Source organism: Dreissena polymorpha, chromosome 9, assembly GCF_020536995.1.
Source record: "Dreissena polymorpha isolate Duluth1 chromosome 9, UMN_Dpol_1.0, whole genome shotgun sequence".
NCBI lineage: Eukaryota > Metazoa > Mollusca > Bivalvia > Myida > Dreissenidae > Dreissena > Dreissena polymorpha.
Genome location: NC_068363.1, coordinates 85,640,186 through 85,659,850, shown reverse-complemented (window position 1 = coordinate 85,659,850; position 19,665 = coordinate 85,640,186). Strand labels below are relative to the sequence as shown.

Genomic DNA, 19,665 nt, shown 5'->3' with positions numbered 1-19,665 from the left:
TAAGTAAGGAATTATACAATTACCAGTTTAATAAATAACGTTAAATTAAACCTTTTATTTGCAATCATAGTTTTCAATAAAACTTAAATACAGACAACGTATATTTAAATCTTTTTCAATTCATCCATTGTGTTTTTTCACCATTTTTTTATACTATTCTAGAATACATAAAATAAGGAATTCTGTTTACATAACATAACAAAAGACTATAAAAGAAAAGCTTGAAAAAAGAATCACAGTTTAATACAAGAACATACTTTATAAATATAGAACATAATTATAAACACATGACATTATATTAATAGGAATTTGCATGCCAGATTGAAAAGTTTAAGAATGAAGTGTAAGTTCTATGTATTTGTCATGGTTCTGCACTTGAAATGTAAGTTCTATGTACTTGTCATGGTTCTGCACTTGAAATGTAAGTTCTATGTACTTGTCATGGTTCTGCACTTGAAATGTAAGTTAGTAGGCTCAATAATCAAAGATAGGTTGAAAAAGGAAAAGAACATCAGGGCCGGATTAACTACTAGGCTAACAAGGCTGCAGCCTTGGGCCCCCAATTTTAAAGGGGCCCGTAACGGCATACTAGTTTCCCAATGTATAGTCGTTCTTTATTACGCCATTGAACGACTCTTAAGGGAATGCAGTAGAAATGTTCTGTGTAATTTTACAAGTTTCCCGATGTATGTCGAATTGTTACCGTTTAGTTCGCTTTGATTAACTATGCTATCAGTTTTCTTTCTGTGTTGTATATCCATTCAGAACCATTAGTTTCTCTGTTTAGTATACGACTTGCCCGTATGGTCATGCCAACATCTGGACACGTTTGACGACATTGAAAAGATGACTGAAGCGTCTGTTGCAATCAACGAATAGTAGGATGCGAATACGCATAAGAAACAGCGGAAACTATTTCATGACGAGCGTTCGACACCAGATGCACATTTGGAGTAAGTGCACTCGACAATTTTTTTATTCAAACATACGACATGCATAGTGGATTGTCTCATTAATTATTGAACTTCCCAAGCGGTTGAGCGCATATTCTGGTCTTGACAAACTGTTTGGTTTCATGACATATAGTTTGAGTCTCTCACCTTGGATGATCTGCGAGAATGTGCAGCGCATCTATTGGAATCTAATCCAGATGACATTGAGGCGTCTTTTGTTGACGGGCTCGTTCATTCAAAACCATCTTAGAAGCGGACCAAGACAGAACCATCCATCACCCACATAAGTGAACTGTTAAAGTTAGATGGCGGTAAATTACAGACAACTTTGCGATCGCTTTACTAATAATTCCAGTTGATAACTGTCAAGGTAGTCATTTGCAACATAATCACGCGAGAAAAACTATCTACGGAACACCATGAAAAGGTTGACAGCATTGGGCTACTGTCTACTGAAAGTCAAGTCCTCCGAGAACTAGACGTTACACAGCTGTCGTAAAAGAAATTTATAGGCTGGAATCTGTTACATGTAACATGCATTTTAAGTTCAGTTAATAAAATAGTTTTACATTGTCAATGTTGTTTTGCTATATAAACAAATTCAAGTTTTCTGATCTTTGTAGTTGTATTATCAAGTATGGTTTTCAATATACAGAAGAGGCTAGATGGAAGGGGGCCCCCAAAACATATGCAGCCTTGGGACCCAAAACAGCTTAATCCGGCCCTGAAGAACATGTCAACGGTATTAATATTCGGACTTAACACAATACATGTATTTAATTATTTATAGTTGTGTTGTATCATGTTAGATCTACTGCTGAAACATTTTAATTATGGATAAGGTGCATTAAAAACTTGTAAAGAAAATCAAATATTTTAAATAGCATGTGGGTTATACATATGATGTGTTCAATTTCACATTTTATGCATCTGACCAGCTTTAGAGCAATTGAAACCTAATATTCCACTGAATTAAATTTTTCTGCACATGGAATTAATAAATCAACTACTTTTCAAACTTTGTTGAACTCAATTTAAGAAAACTTATTGGTTAGGTGATATAAGTTAGATAACCCATGTACGCAACACAATCTGCGATGCTGTTGTCAAGCATGAGTTAGACATGTAAAATATGTTCATTGTTTAATATTGGTAAAAAGCATAGCTAATATCAGCAATATGAAAAGGATAAAAAGCTCTAAAAGATAATAAAAAATGTTTGCACAAGAATACCAGTATTGGCTATAACAAAAAACTACAGAAATTTTAAACCTACACAGATTCTAAACAAAATCATAGAGTGAATACACATATACCAAAATGTAAAGACATGTAAAGAAAAAAATGTTAAAAAAAATGCAAAAAGGATTTCTTTATATATTTAATAAATACTTGAGTGCAAAAGAGTGTCCAAAAAACATGAAACAATACCTAGTACAAAAAAAAGAGCACAACAAGAGTAAAGCATAAACTGAGTATATAGAGGCATTACATACAATGAAAGAGAGACACATCTTTTAAACATCATGTTTCCTTCTATTTTATGGACTTTTCAATCTATGAGCTAGATTATTTATAACTCTTTAAAATATTTTCAGAAGATCATAATTTCCATTAAAAAATAAATAATAAAAAATGCTAGTGTTTGCAACCCATTCCAATGAGATTTATAGGTAATATTGTGTGTGTGTTCTCTTTACAATCTCTTGACCACACAGATTATCATGGTCACAAGAAGCTTGTCTGTGGTCAGGTAAATCTACTTAAAATCTCTTGATGACCCAGATCATGGTCATGGTCATAAGAAGCTTGGCTGTGGTGAGGGAAGATCTAAAGCTCTCTGAACCGCCGGTAAGCTTCTTGGTGACGCACTCTGAGCATTCCATTTCCAGGTCACTCGTCGAGTAGAAGGCCTCAACGTTCTGTTCTGTAAATAGTGAAAATGGATATTATCGTAAAAAGCAGGGACAAATATGTCCAAAGATCAAGCATCATGCCCACTGTGAAATGTACCATCTAAACCCCTGAGACATGTTTATGTTATAACATGGCCCATTATACACCATCATGACCCCAATGAAAATGTATCTGTTATAATATAACATGGCCCATGTTATACACTGTCATGCCCCCTGTGAAATGTATCTGTTGATGATATAACATGGCCCGTAATACAATATCATGAACCCTGGGAAATGTATCCGTTCATGATAACATGGTCTATAGTACACTGTCATGCCCCCTGTGAAATGTATCTGTTGATGATATAACATGGCCCATAATACAATATCATGAACCCTGTAAAATGTATCCGTTCATGATATAACATGGTCTATAATACACTGTCATGCCCCCCTGTGAAATGTATCTGTTGATGATATAACATGGCCTATAATACAATATCATGAACCCTGTGTCATGTATCCGTTCCTGATACAACATGGCCAATAATACACCATCATTACCCGTGTGAAATGTATCTGTTTATGATATAACATGGGCAATAATACACTGTCACAACCTCTTTGAAATGTATCTGTTTATAATATAACATGGCCAATAATATACTGTCATGCCCCCCTGTGAAATGTATCTGTTGATGATATAACATGGCCCATAATACAATATCATGAACCCTGGGAAATATATCCGTTCATGATAACATGGTCTATAATACACTGTCATGCCCCCTGTGAAATGTATCTGTTGATGATATAACATGGACCATAATACAATATCATGAACCCTGTGTCATGTATCCGTTCCTGATACAACATGGCCAATAATACACCATCATTACCCGTGTGAAATGTATCTGTTTATGATATAACATGGGCAATAATACACTGTCACAACCTCTTTGAAATGTATCTGTTTATGATATTAAACGGCCCATTATATACCATCATGACCCCTGTGAAATGTATCTGTTTATGATATAACATGGCCTGTTATGCACCATTATTACCCGTGTGTAATGTTTCTGTTTATGATATAACACGACCCATAATATACCGTCATACCCCCTGTGAAATGTATCTGTTTATGATACAACATTGCCGGTTATGCACCATTATTACCCGTGTGTAATGTATCTGTTTATGATATAACATGGCCCATAATACACAATCATGAACCCTGTGAAATGTATCCGTTCATGATATAACATGGTCCATAATATACCATCATGACCTCTGTGAAATGTATCTGTTTATGATAGAACATTGCCCATAATATACCATCATGACCCCTGTGAAATTTATCTGTTTATGATATAACATGGCCTTTTATGCACCATTATTACCCCTGTGAAATGTATCTGTTTATGATATAACATGGCCCATTATATACCATAATGCCCCATGTGAAATGTATCTGTTAATGATATAACATGGCCCATAATGCACCATCATTACCCCAGTGAAATGTATCTGTTTATGACATAACATGGCCCATAATACAAAACTATGAACCCTGTGAAATGTGTCCCTTCGTGATATAACATGGTACATAATACATTGTCATTCGCTCTGTGAAATGTATCTGTTCATGATACAACATTGCCCATAATATACCATCATGACCCCTGTGAAATGTATCTGTTTATGATATAACATTGCCCATAATATACCATCATGACCCCTGTGAAATATATCTGTTTTTGATATAACATGGCCAATAATACACCATCATTACCCTTGTGAAATGTATATGTTTATGATAAAACATGGCCCATAATATACCATCATGACCCCTGTGAATTATATCTGTTTATGATCTGACATGGCCCATAATGCACCATCATTACCCCTGTGAAATGTATCTGTTTATGATATCACATGGCCCATAATGCACCATCATGATCCCTGTGAAATGTATCTATTTATGATATAACATGGCCCATAATGCACCATCATAACCCCTGTGAAATGAATCTGTCTATGATATAACATGGTTGATAATACACTGTCATGACCCCTGTGAAATGTATATGTTTATAATATAACTTGGCCCATAATACACTGTCATAACCCCTGTGAAATTAATCTGTTTATGATATAACATGGCTCTTAATATATCATCATGACCCCTGTTAAATGCATCTGTTTATGATATAACACGACCCATAATATACCATCATGACCTCTTCAAAATGTTTTGGTTTATGATATAAAACGGCCCATAATATACCATCATACCCGCTGTGAAATGTATCTGTTTATGATATAACAAGGCCCATAATGCACCATCATTACCCCTGTGAAATGTATCTGTTTATGATATAACATGGCCCATAATACAAAATCATGAACCCTGTGAAATGTATCCATTCATGATATAAAACGGTCTATAATACACTGTCTTGACCTCTGTGAAATGTATATGTTCATGATATAACATGGCCCATGATACACAATCATGAGCCCTGTGAAATGTATCCGTTCATGATAATAAATGGTCCATAATACACTGTTTTGACCTCTGTGATATGTATCTGTTCATGATACAACATTGCCCATAATATACCACCATGACCCCTGTGTAATGTTACTGTTTATGATTTATCATGGCCAATGCCCATAATGTACCATTATGACCAGGGATCATATTTTTTTCGGTTTTGTCGGTCCTAGACCAATTTGGGTTATGAAAGACCGATTGAAGATCCCAAACAGTCGGTCTGATTCTGTTTGCTAAAATTCCCATGTCACATACAGTGCACATGCTAACACAACCTAATTACATTCTTATCTCGATTAGGTGTGATAAACCAATTGCTGCAGTCTCTAAACCCGTCAGGACCGGTTTATTGCACGTCAGACCAAGAATCAAAACCTTGTGAACAGCGGATTAAAGACGCGTCCGAAATTAATTTATGACCCGTCAGCCATAGATCTGTTAAAGGCCTTACCTGTCTGGTAGTAGTCACGGGCCCTCATGACTCCTGGTTTCTGATTTTGCACCTCAAACTGTTGTTCGTAAAACACGTAGCAACAACGCTCATTCATGAAGTTGTCCTCCACATTGTTCTAAAACAAAACATTTGAAAGTCTGGTGCAGTTTTTCCTTGATCATTTCATATTTTTCAAATGTGAAAACATTTTACTGCACTAAATTTCTGTCTGCAAAACATTGAGCACGTAGTTAAACATACAATTCATAATTGATTAAATTTTAATACCACCTTGAGAGAACCAATTTACGTTTTTTTGTTGTCAATTGTCATTTTTTGTTTTCTTGTAGGACGATTTTATGTCATATATTATTTATAGTCTTGCATGGCTATTTCTTGTTATATAAAATGGTATGTTGTTATGCCTATTTTCGCAACAGAAAATAATGTTTATATTTATGTATGAAGAAAAAAGTCTGTATAAGTTGTCTATCTGTCTGTCTTTAAAAGCAAGTGTGAAATTTTTCCTCATATTATATATAAGATTTTACCTGTCTTCTCAAATGTGTAAACTTTTTAGATGTGCTATTTTAAAATTGACATTAAAATGCAGTCTCTGCCAAACATGGCCTAACTGACGGACATGTCCCGTAAAGTTTTGTAGGGTCTGGCCAATCAATCTAATTTACAATTTTGTTGGTTTTCCGATGTTTGTTTATAGCTCTGAAATATTAACAAAATTAGCAATAGAGTCTTTAAACACATGCTTTCCTGTACCAACACCATTTTTAGCTAACAATATTTTATAAGGGCACCTGATTTTACTATTTTATGTTGTGTTTCACACATGTCGCAAACATGATTTAAAAATGGCTGACAACAATGTGTTTAATCAGATTCAAATGCATATTTTGCTTAATTATGTTTGTCACTTTACAGGTAACTATTATGGCAGGCTATTGAAATTGAAGATATTGAAGGGTAAACATATTAAAAATATTTAATTGATCTTAGATAAATACATCAATAACACTCTAGTATGTACCGGTATGTTAATAGCTGTAAATATTTTCCCCGAACTAAAACTAGCTAACATAATTTATTTATTTACCAAATTGGTGTTTCACGCTTTTTCGCCCCATGAACTTAACATTTGTTAAAATGTCCATTTTGAATTTACTTTGCCATGCCTCTATGCGCTCCTAGGTAAAACACTCATAATTTAGGCGTGTGAAATTAACAACTGGCCTTTAAAACTTGGAGCTCCTCGCAGGCCTGTCTGACCTGTAAATTTTGACAGTCTTTTATATGTCTGCTTAATTATGTTACGAATTCCAGCGACGTAGATAACGTTATCTATGTTTCTGCGAATGCTGGTCCAAATCCATGACAGCCTAGTCGCTTGACAAGATAATCATAAATATAGGATCTGGCACGAGTTGTCATATCATACCATATTTTATTAAACGAGTTCACGAATTTTGTTAGTAAGCGAGCCTTTGGCCATGTTACTAACGAATTTCCTGGAGGAGTTTAATAAAATATGGTATGATATGACAACGAGTATCAGATCTTTTTTATCACATGCTTTTAAATGAGCAAATTAAATAAATTTACGCAAACATAATGATAAATCCCAAATGTTGTCTACATTTCGATGTCATTTGACGTTGCAACGTCACTTCAGCAAAAAAACAAAATGAGATTGGTCAATAAACGAAAACTAAGCCAATGAAAATGCTTTAAAATGTTGTATTACACATGTGTAATTAAAAAAAATATGTAATGGTTGTATTACATGGGAAACAGGGTATAGCATGTGTTAAATCCTAATATTATAATTAAATGATACAAATATCAATTTGTGTGGTTGCTATTGCATTGTAATGAATACTTATGATCATTGTCAATGCCACTGTCATGACCTTGATTACAGCAATGAAACCAGATTATTTTACATTATATTCTGTAGCGGGTAAGTTCTGTTTATATTTGACTACCGTAATTACCGTTCGTTTTTGGACACCCCCGTTTTTGGCCAAAATAATTATTTTTCGTCACTCATAATTTTCGGACATGCACGTTTTCGTCTATCATTTATGGCTCAGACAGTATAATATTTTACAGCGCTATTTTACCAGATTTTGGCACTGTATTCACTTATCTTGTGGCACTTTGATAATGAGGTTTTACAAATGGATTAAGGTCATAAAACCTGGGAGAAGCATGCTTGAGGGCAATGGACCATTACATTTGCTTAATTGGGTAAATAACCATGTATACCAGGTAGAAAACAATCGCTTCACCCAACAGCATTTTAAATGATATCTTCTTATTAAGGAAGCAGTATGTTTAATGTTTTTACTTTATTGTTCTGTATCATTTCAGGCAAGAGTAAGCAAAGCTGTGAAGTTGTTTTTATTTTAAAGAAGAGACACTATCGTGCATGGATTAATTGCATTATTTCAATATAATTATATTTATCGGACATTTAATTTTTGTCTCTAAACTTTTGGACACCTGTAATTTTTGAATATATTCTGTATCTAAATTTCAGAGTAATTACGGTAGTTTGGCGGAGACTGAAAATGATGTTACAGTCTGATAAAGCTTTATCATGCCAATATGAATGCATTCAACGTAATGTATGATATTGCATCTTGACAATTTAGCGTATACAGATGCTTTGTGCCCAACATGTTGTTACTAGATGTTATACATCTGTGGCAAGTTATAATATTGTAATTACCTGCCAACCTAGGAAGATAACTTGTTGTAGTTTTCAATATTGGCTGAAGAATAAGTAACGGTGAATAATAGGTGACCAGTACAAAATTTATCCACTTTCCACCTATGCAATTTGACTTGAATATTAGTACATTCTACTTACCATGAAATAGCAGACGGCTGTGTTTGTCTGCTTGTCCATCTCAATCTTGGTCGGGGCAAAGCGAACGTCCTTTCCTCCCTCCACATTCACAAAAACCATGCCGCTCTGGAGGGTAATCTCCGACACAATCATAGTGCCAACAGCAGCATCAGACAGCCTGAAAATGAGGCTCACTCTAAGGAAACTGGGTTTAATGCAGGTGCTTGAAATGTCATCCCAGATTAGCATGTGTAGTCCACACAGGATAAACAGGGAAGACCCTTTCGCATTTCATGAAATGTTTGGTTTCAAGGAAGGAAAAATCCAGTGTTAGCGGAGAAAGTGTCTACCCTGATTGGCCCGTGCAGACTGCATATGTTAATCTGCTACAACACTTTACAGACATGCATTAAGCCCTATTATCCAACAGCACGGATAAAATAATCCAGAAGTATAACATTTAATAATGTTATTCTACGCTAATGTACACATTCTGTGAAATATTCATAACATATCAAATATAGTGTACGAAACATAGAAACATATATGAATATTGATTTGATGGGACATACTAAGTGACAAATACCTAATGGATTACCACATGTTATTAAACTCCAATCAAAATATACGGTTTAAGAAATAAGTTCTGTTTCAAATACAAATATTTCACACCAAATTACTTTGAATAATAAAGATAAAGGAATCAAGGAGTCTTCAAATGTTGACACTGTTATTAATAACGTTGTCAAACTAATATAAGGTGAAACACAATATTTAAAAGAATCTTGATGATTCATGTTCACCTCAATTGAAAAACTCAACAAATATCTAAACAGAGATGTTTTGCTTGTTTGTTTAAATGGACTTTTCCCCGTTTTCAACATTATTTCTGTCTATCATGTCAGAAGTAGATGTATGCAGTAAACACATTTAATGCGTGTAAGCTTGTTAAAGCGGCATTAGACTCGTACCAGTAACTGAACGCTGCCATACTTAAATCAGAGAGGGAGAGACAATTGCTAAAGAAATAAATTTATAACCAATAACTACATAATTAAGAGCCCTGGTTTGGATTCTAGAAAATTAGTGTATTCACCAAATAATTCTAAGACTTTAGTCATAAAATTAAAAATATTCTTAAAATTGTAATGTTATGGAAAGACTTAAAAGTGAACTCTACCAATGCATCTATAATTACAACATGTTTTATTAAGAATAATTTGTTTATGATATGAGCATCATTTTTAAACTGTTAGTCATGTTGTTTTTTTAGTCTAAGTATATTATTTTTTCTTAAGTCTAAGAATTCGTGGGTGAGTACGCAAACTGAGGTAGGCGGTCCGGTTCTGCATAGCTATAACTGAGGTAGGCGGTCCAGTTCTGCATAGCAATAACTGAGGTAGGCGGTCCGGTTCTGCATAGCTATAACTGAGGTAGGCGGTCCAGTTCTGCAAAGCTATAACTGAGGTAGGCGGTCCAGTTCTGCATAGCTATAACTGAGGTAGGCGGTCCAGTTCTGCATAGCTATCAAACTGAGGTAGGCGGTCCAGTTCTGCATAGCTATCAAACTGAGGTAGGCGGTCCAGTTCTGCAAAGCTATCAAACTGAGGTAGGCGGTCCAGTTCTGCATAGCTATCAAACTGAGGTAGGCGGTCCAGTTCTGCATAGCTATCAAACTGAGGTAGGCGGTCCAGTTCTGCATAGCTATCAAACTGAGGTAGGCGGTCCAGTTCTGCATAGCTATCAAACTGAGGTAGGCGGTCCAGTTCTGCATAGCTATCAAACTGAGGTAGGCAGTCCAGTTCTGCATAGCTATCAAACTGAGGTAGGTGGTCCAGTTCTGCATAGCTATCAAACTGAGGTAGGGGGTCCAGTTCTGCATAGCTATCAAACTGAAGTAGGCGGTCCAGTTCTGCATAGCTATCAAACTGAGGTAGGCGGTCCAGTTCTGTATAGCTATCAAACTGAGGTAGGCGGTCCAGTTCTGCATAGCTATAACTGAAGTAGGCGGTCCAGTTCTGCAAAGCTATCAAACTGAAGTAGGCGGTCCAGTTCTGCATAGCTATAACTGAAGTAGGCGGTCCAGTTCTGCATAGCTATCTTATAGGTAGGCGGTCCAGTTCTGCATAGCTATCTACTGAGGTAGGCGGTCCAGTTCTGCATAGCTATAACTGAAGTAGGCGGTCCAATTCTGCATAGCTTTTACTGAGGTAGGCGGTCCAGTTCTGCATAGCTATCTTATAGGTAGGCGGTCCAGTTCTGCATAGCTATCAAACTGAGGTAGGCGGTCCAGTTCTGCATAGCTATCTTATAGGTAGGCGGTCCAGTTCTGCATAGCTATCAAAATGAGGTAGGTGGTCCAGTTCTGCATAGCTATAACTGAGGTAGGGGGTCCAGTTCTGCATAGCTATCAAACTGAGGTAGGGGGTCCAGTTCTGCATAGCTATCAAATTAAGGTAGGGGGTCAAGTTCTGCAAAGCTATCAAACTGAAGTAGGCTGTCCAGTTCTGCATAGCTATCAAACTGAGGTAGGCGGTCCAGTTCTGCATAGCTATAACTGAGGTAGGGGGACCAGTTCTGCATAGCTATCAAACTGAGGTAGGCGGTCCAGTTCTGCATAGCTATAACTGAAGTAGGTGGTCCAGTTCTTCATAGCTATAACTGAGTAAGGCGGTCCAGTTCTGCATAGCTATAACTGAAGTAGGCGGTCCAGTTCTGCATAGCTATAACTGAGGTAGGCAGTCCAGTTCTGCATAGCTATCTACTGAGGTAGGCGGTCCAGTTCTGCATAGCTATAACTGAGGTAGGGGGTCCAGTTCAGCATAGCTATCAAGCTGAAGTAGGCGGTCCAGTTCTGCAAAGCTATCAAACTGAGGTAGGCGGTCCAGTTCTGCATAGCTATAACTGAGGTAGGCGGTCCAGTTCTGCATAGCTATCTACTGAGGTAGGCGGTCCAGTTCTGCATAGCTATAACTGAGGTAGGGGGTCCAGTTCTGCATAGCTATCAAACTGAAGTAGGCGGTCCAGTTCTGCATAGCTATAACTGAAGTAGGCAGTCCAGTTCTGCATAGCTATAACTGAGGTAGGTGGTCCAGTTCTGCATAGCTATCAAACAGAGGTAGGCGGGCCAGTTCTGCATAGCTATAACTGAAGTAGACGGTCCAGTTCTGCATAGCTATAACTGAAGTAGGCGGTCCAGTTCTGCATAGCTATCTACTTAGGTAGGCGGTCCAGTTCTGCATAGCTATAACTGAAGTAGGCGGTCCAGTTCTGCATAGCTATAACTGAGGTAGGCGGTCCAGTTCTGCATAGCTATCTTATAGGTAGGCGGTCCAGTTCTGCATAGCTATCTTATAGGTAGGAGGTCCAGTTCTGCATAGCTATCTTATAGGTAGGCGGTCCAGTTCTGCATAGTTATAACTGAGGTAGGCGGTCCAGTTCTGCATAGCTATAACTGAAGTAGGCGGTCCAGTTCTGCATAGCTATAACTGAGGTAGGTGGTCCAGTTCTGCATCGCTATAACTGAGGCAGGCAGTCCAGTTCTGCATAGCTATAACTGAGGTAGGCGGTCCAGTTCTGCATAGCTATAACTGAGGTAGGCGGTCCAGTTCTGCATAGCTATCAAACTGAAGTAGGCGGTCAAGTTCTGCATAGCTATCAAACTGAGGTAGGCGGTCCAGTTCTGCATAGCTATAACTTAGGTAAGGGGTCAAGTTCTGCATAGCTATCAAACTGAGGTAGGCGGTCCAGTTCTGCATAGCTATAACTGAGGTAGGGGGTCCAGTTCTGCATAGCTATCAAAATGAGGTAGGCGGTCCAGTTCTGCATAGCTATAACTGAGGTAGGGGGTCCAGTTTTGCATAGCTATCAAACTGAGGTAGGGGGTCCAGTTCTGCATAGCTATCAAATTAAGGTAGGGGGTCCAGTTCTGCAAAGCTATCAAACTGAAGTAGGCGGTCCAGTTCTGCATAGCTATCAAACTGAGGTAGGCGGTCCAGTTCTGCATAGCTATAACTGAGGTAGGGGGTCCAGTTCTGCATAGCTATCAAACTGAGGTAGGCGGTCCAGTTCTGCATAGCTATAACTGAAGTAGGTGGTCCAGTTCTTCATAGCTATAACTGAGGTAGGCGGTCCAGTTCTGCATAGCTATAACTGAAGTAGGCGGTCCAGTTCTGCATAGCTATCAAACTGAGGTAGGCAGTCCAGTTCTGCATAGCTATCAAACTGAAGTAGGCGGTCCAGTTCTGCATAGCTATAACTGAGGTAGGCGGTCCAGTTCTGCATAGCTATAACTCGGGTATGCGGTCCAGTTCTGCATAGCTATCAAACTGAGGTAGGCGGTCCAGTTCTGCATAGCTATCAAACTGAGGTAGGCGGTCCAGTTCTGCATAGCTATCAAACTGAGGTAGGCGGTCCAGTTCTGCATAGCTATTAAACTGAGGTAGGCGGTCCAGTTCTGCATAGCTATCAAACTGAGGTAGGCGGTCCAGTTCTGCATAGCTATAACTGAAGTAGGCGGTCCAGTTCTGCATAGCTATAACTGAGATAGGCGGTCCAGTTCTGCATAGCTATCAAACTGAGGTAGGCAGTCAAGTTCTGCATATTTATCTTATGAAACAATTTGAGCCTTGTTCTGGAAAAATTGGGCTAAGTGCATGTGCGTAAAGTGTCGTCCCAGATTGTTATTCCCTGATTTTTCATAGATGACACTTTCCGTCTAGGCTGGATTTTGATTGAGAAGACACTTCATTCAAACAGAAAATTCTGAAAAGCATTAAGTGTTGTCCCTGATTGTCTATGCGGACTGCACAGGCCAATCTGGGAGGACACTACGCACATGCATTTAGCCCAGTTTTCCCAGAACGCAGCTTATAGAGTGACACATACGGGTCAGCCTGCACGCATGACTTGAGGTAAGTGATAGAGTGACACATACGGGTCAGCCTGCACACATGACTTGAGGTAAGTGATAGAGTGACACATACGGGTCAGCCTGCATGCATGACTTGAGGTAAGTGATAGAGTGACACATACGGGTCAGCCTGCATGCATGACTTGAGGTAAGTGATAGTGACACATACGGGTCAGCCTGCACGCATGACTTGAGGTAAGTGATAGAGTGACACATACGGGTCAGCCTGCATGCATGACTTGAGGTAAGTGATAGAGTGACACATACGGGTCAGCCTGCACACATGACTTGAGGTAAGTGATAGAGTGACACATACGGGTCAGCCTGCAGGCATGACTTGAGGTAAGAGATAGAGTGACACATACGGGTCAGCCTGCACACATGACTTGAGGTAAGAGATAGAGTGACACATACGGGTCAGCCTGCACACATGACTTGAGGTAAGTGATAGAGTGACACATACGGGTCAGCCTGCACACATGACTTGAGGTAAGAGATAGAGTGACACATACGGGTCAGCCTGCACGCATGACTTGAGGTAAGTGATAGAGTGACACATACGGGTCAGCCTGCATGCATGACTTGAGGTAAGTGATAGAGTGACACATACGGGTCAGCCTGCACACATGACTTGAGGTAAGTGATAGAGTGACACATACGGGTCAGCCTGCAGGCATGACTTGAGGTAAGAGATAGAGTGACACATACCGGTCAGCCTGCACACATGACTTGAGGTAAGAGATAGAGTGACACATACGGGTCAGCCTGCACACATGACTTGAGGTAAGTGATAGAGTGACACATACGGGTCAGCCTGCAGACATGACTTGAGGTAAGAGATAGAGTGACACATACGGGTCAGCCTGAACGCATGACTTGAGGTAAGTGATAGAGTGACACATATGGGTCAGCCTGCACACATGACTTGAGGTAAGTGATAGAGTGACACATACGGTCAGCCTGCACACATGACTTGAGGTAAGTGATAGAGTGAACACATACGGGTCAGCCTGCAGGCATGACTTGAGGTAAGAGATAGAGTGACACATACGGGTCAGCCTGCACACATGACTTGAGGTAAGAGATAGAGTGACACATACGGGTCAGCCTGCACACATGACTTGTGGTAAGTGATAGAGTGACACATACGGGTCAGCCTGCACACATGACTTGAGGTAAGTGATAGAGTGACACATACGGGTCAGCCTGCACGCATGACTTGAGGTAAGTGATAGAGTGACACATATGGGTCAGCCTGCACACATGACTTGAGGTAAGTGATAGAGTGACACAAACAGGTCAGTCTGCAGGCATGACTTGAGGTAAGTGATAGAGTGACATATACAGGTCTGCCTGCACGCATGACTTGAGGTAAGAAATAGAGTGACACATATGGGTCAGCCTGCACACATGACTTGAGGTAAGTGATAGTGACACATACGGGTCTGCCTGCAGGCATTACTTGAGGTAAGTGATAGAGTGAAACATAGGGGTCAGTCTGCACGCATGACTTGAGGTAAGTGATAGAGTGACACATACTGGGTCAGCCTGCACGCATGACTTGAGGTAAGTGATAGAGTGACACAAACGGGTCAGCCTGCACGCATGACTTAAGGTAAGTGATAGAGTGACACAAACGGGTCTGTCTGCACCCATGACTTGAGGTAAGTGATAGAGTGACACATACAAGTCAGCCTGAACGCATGACTTGAGGTAAGTGATAGAGTGACACATACGGGTCAGCATGCATGCATGACTTGAGGTAAGTGATAGAGTGACACTTACGGGTCAGCATGCATGCATGACTTGAGGTAAGTGATAGAGCTACACATACAGGTCAGCCTGCACGCATGACTTGAGGTAAGTGATAGAGGGACACTTACGGGTCAGCCTGCACGCATGACTTGAGGTAAGTGATAAAGTGACACAAACGGGTCAGCCTGCACGCATGACTTAAGGTAAGTGATAGAGTGACACAAACGGGCCTGTCTGCACGCATGACTTGAGGTAAGTGATAGAGTGACACATACGAGTCAGCCTGAACGCATGACTTGAGGTAAGTGATAGAGTGACACATACGGGTCAGCCTGCACGCATGACTTGAGGTAAGTGATAGAGTGACACTTATGGGTCAGCATGCATGCATGACTTGAGGTAAGTGATAGAGCTACACATACAGGTCAGCCTGCACGCATGACTTGAGGTAAGTGATAGAGGGACACTTACGGGTCAGCCTGCACGCATGACTTGAGGTAAGTGATAGAGTGACACATACGGGTCTGCCTGCACGCATGACTTGAGGTAAGTGATAGAGTGACACATACGGGTTAGCCTGAGCCCATGACTTGAGGTAAGTGATAGAGTGACACATAGGGGTCAGCCTGCACGCATGACTTGAGGTAAGTGATAGAGTGACACAAACGGGTCAGCCTGCACGCATGACTTGAGGTAAGTGATAGAGTGACACATACGGGTCAGCCTGCACGCATGACTTGAGGTAAGTGATAGAGTGACACTTACGGGTCAGCATACGGGTCAGCCTGCATGCATGACTTGAGGTAAGTGATAGAGCTACACATACAGGTCAGCCTGCACGCATGACTTGAGGTAAGTGATAGAGGGACACTTACGGGTCAGCCTGCACGCATGACTTGAGGTAAGTGATAGAGTGACACATACGGGTCTGCCTGCACACATGACTTGAGGTATGTGATGGAGTGACACATACGGGTCTGTCTGCAGGCATGACTTGAGGTAAGTGATGAAGTGACACATACGGGTCAGCCTGCACACATGACTTAAGGTAAGTGATAGAGTGACACATACGGGTCAGCCTTAACGCATGACTTGAGGTAAGTGATAGAGTGACACATACGGGTCTGCCTGCACGCATGACTTGAGGTAAGTGATAGAGTGACACATACGGGTCTGCCTGCACGCATGACTTGAGGTAAGTGATAGAGTGACACTTACGGGTCAGCCTGCACGCATGACTTGAGGTAAGTGCGTCCATCCTTTGTGATCAAGGAGCCTCCTGTGATGGTGAGGGCCTTCTGATTGACGTTACTGTTCACGTTGTACATCGCAACTAACTGAAAAACATGCAGAGGAAAATAGTTAGTGACCTTTCAGTCCACATTGTACAGGGCAACCAACTGAAGAATGTACAGAGCAAAAAATAGTGACCTTACTGTCCACAATGTACATTGCAACCAACTGAAGAACATATGTTACTGAATTAAGAATATCTATACATGTAATAATTGCATCAAAGTCTCCTTCAAGTAATTATTAATGAAGTGCTAACATACAAAAGTGCTAATGGTTATCAACAAAGGCGTAGTTATTTACTTAAATTACACCTAGATTGCTATTCCAGATCAGCTTAATATCCTCCAGATAGTATTAAAAATGCATACATGATATGGTTTATAACATTCAACATTGTATAGTATATACAACACCTTTGTTATATTTCTTTTATAACAACATATACATAACCAATTTAAAAAAAAGATAATACATCTTATTTTAATAATTTTAATACTATTTTATATATATATTTTTAATACCTATACATTCTGTATTAATGTCATAAGTTAAAATATATCAGAATTGTTAACAATAAATTGTTTTTAAAGTTTTAATAAGGTATAAATAAAGTTCCAGCCCAGGTAGGATGGTCAAATCCCAATATGTTAAAGTCAAACCCATAACGTACATTGACGTACGCGGTACCACCACTGCCCTCCACCCTGACAGAAACATCAGACGGCTCCTCAGTGGCAAGGATGTCCAGCTTAAATGAAGCATGAATTAATAGTCGACATCAGTTGGTTTGAAGGATAATTCAAATCGTAAGTTGAGTCAAATTTGATTGTCATATTTCTCAACATCAGAACATTTAATTGTGTTTATATTATTAAGTTAGTCATGTTTATAATAACAATGAAATAAATGTTGATTTGATGGTGACATGCAACTCTTCTTTCTGATTTTCATACACCAACACCAGATGGCCTCATATTGTTCAATGACATTCAGTCTGACGTACAGTCTGATCAACTTTTGGATACAGGTCTCTTGCACGACATGCTGGCTCAAGATTGTCAACATTATCTTTCATTTTATTGTAAACTTGCTTGATAAATGATGTAGACACTGTTTGAACAAGCAAGAGGTACATCATGTCTGTAATGACCTTCCACCTGTAAGTGTGGTCGTTTCCGCATGGTGAACCTTAGTGGTAAGTTATTTTAATACTTCATGATGAACGATAAAGTGACAGTCTCGAAAGGATCACATGGACCGATTCAATTACCCCTCTTACTACCAAGTCACCTATAATCAGGGACGACACTTTCCTCTTGAATGGATTTTTTTGTTTAAAGGAGGTCTCTACTAAATGAAAATCAAGTCTAAGCGGAAAGTGTAATCCCTTATTAGCCTGTGGGACTGCACAGGCTAATCTGAGATGACACTTTAGGAAGATGCATTAAGTCTAGAACATTTACCTTAGCATTAGCATTGATCGTGAAGTTGTTTGGTTTAATGACGATGGTTTCTGTGGCAGCTCTGCCCTCCGACCAGGCTCGGATCATGAAGTTTGCCTCACCCTCGGGATAAGCAATAGCGAATGTTGACAGTGCTTCCAGTGCAACTGCAGTATCCTACAGAAAAAAGAAGATGCATAGCAACACCATGAAACTAGATTTCTAACATTTTCATTATTCTGATGGAAAAACGAAAATATTTCAAACATCTCAACCCCATGAAACCAGGTTTCCAACATTTTTATAATGAATTTTATCTTAAAATATTATACATTCCAAGATACGCTTCCATGTAAGCTACCAGCCTACACAATTTTGGAAAATTACCCTCATAAAAACAGAAATTATTGTGCAGAAACAATTTGTCAGTGACTTTAAATTTAAAGGACTATTTTTTTTAAATGTCATTTAATGAAAAACTTAACAAAATTGTAATACTTGGACAAGTTTCCAAAAATGAAACCTCTGGGAATTAAAAAAAATATACTAAGCTTCTTTTTATATTGGTAATATTTTGCAAAGAATTTAGCCCATATAAAAAGTATCTCTAAATTCTTTGCGCGTCTTATAAATAAGACTAACCATGGTGGATGACCAGAAGCCATCATAGGACATTCCAGAGAGCAGCTCATTTTGTCTTTTCTCTGCATCAGCCTTCAGCTTGTTGCGATCACTTCCTGCGGGTGTGACCTTGACAAGGGCCAAGTCAGCAAGCAGACGGTACCCTGACGTCTCAGTCGTGGAGGGACCAGCTAAGAGAAAGAGGGTTGTATTAAACAAAAGGGCCATGGTTGTTCTGGTCGCTCACCTGCATAGTATTTTTGTTAAGTAAGGGTTGTTAACGTTGTTTAGTGAAAGACAGGGTTTGTTGTTTTCAGCAGATATATAAATATATGCATCATAAGTAGTTTAGTGTGTGTTTGTGTTTATGTTGTTTCGAAATAAAACTTTCTTAACAAACATCACAAATCCATATTTTAGATAAGAGTGTTAACAAGGTTTTACTAAAGCCATATAAGGAAAAATGTCTCCCACCAGGCTGCCATTGTTTTCAAGCCCGCCCCCTGGTGGCCATGTTTTCCACCAACTGGAACCATTTTTAAAATAAGCCCAGATAACATATTTTGGCACACTTCTGACCAAGTTTCATGAAGACAATAAATGTGGTCGCAAGAGTGTTTACAAGGTAAATTTTGACAATAGACAATGCACAACAAATGACGGACAAAAGGCAATCAGGCTGTGCTCAGGTGAGCTTAAAACCAACTGACCAGCTAAGAAGAAAAGTATTGTACTAAAGAAGCAAGGGACCAGCTGAGAGAAAGAGTGTTGTATTAAAAAAGCAAGGCACCAGCTAAGAGAAAAAGGGTTGTATTTAACAAGCAAGGGACCAGGTAAGAGAAAGAGGGTTGTATTAAAAGGGAGAGTCCAACTAAAAAAAATATGGTTGTATTAAAGTGAGACTGCACGATTTTGTCAAATAT

At 39.2% G+C, this 19,665-nt stretch overlaps 2 protein-coding genes and 1 long non-coding RNA gene across 6 annotated transcripts in view; 1 reads left to right on the top strand and 2 right to left on the bottom strand.

Moving 5' to 3' along the window:
* Window positions 1-227: 227 nt before the first annotated feature.
* LOC127846233 (uncharacterized) lies at window positions 228-18,970 on the bottom strand. The gene is made up of 8 exons (XM_052377402.1): window positions 18,764-18,970; window positions 18,143-18,298; window positions 17,350-17,427; window positions 16,602-16,720; window positions 15,512-15,568; window positions 8,738-8,894; window positions 5,866-5,983; window positions 228-2,880 (listed from the first exon to the last, which is right to left on the bottom strand). Exons 1-8 carry the CDS (start codon window positions 18,968-18,970, stop codon window positions 2,717-2,719), a joined length of 1,056 nt encoding a protein of 351 aa, XP_052233362.1. The 3' UTR covers window positions 228-2,716.
* Window positions 11,308-12,954, top strand: LOC127846690 (uncharacterized). Its single transcript, XR_008033613.1, has 3 exons — window positions 11,308-11,352; window positions 11,560-11,591; window positions 12,910-12,954. It is a non-coding gene; the product is annotated as an uncharacterized LOC127846690 (long non-coding RNA).
* Window positions 18,787-19,665, bottom strand: part of LOC127846688 (pregnancy zone protein-like) — a 573,673-nt gene continuing 572,794 nt past the window's right edge. For all 4 annotated transcript variants that reach the window (XM_052378170.1, XM_052378172.1, XM_052378173.1 and 1 more), the window contains one exon: window positions 18,787-18,933. The gene's annotated coding sequence lies outside the window, so the exon portion shown is untranslated. The remainder of the gene's footprint in view (window positions 18,934-19,665) is intronic.

Excerpts from the sequence above, each read along its gene's own strand:
- LOC127846233 (XM_052377402.1), bottom strand. The coding sequence starts at position 18,970 with ATGGCCCTTTTGTTTAATACAACCCTCTTTCTCTTAGCTGGTCCCTCC. Across the intron at positions 15,569-16,601 it reads TCATGCGTGCAGGCTGACCC|GCTGACCCGTTTGTGTCACT; the intron begins GTAAGTGTCACT and ends TCATGCGTGCAG. Across the intron at positions 5,984-8,737 it reads CAGCCGTCTGCTATTTCATG|AACAATGTGGAGGACAACTT; the intron begins GTAAGTAGAATG and ends GTTTTGTTTTAG.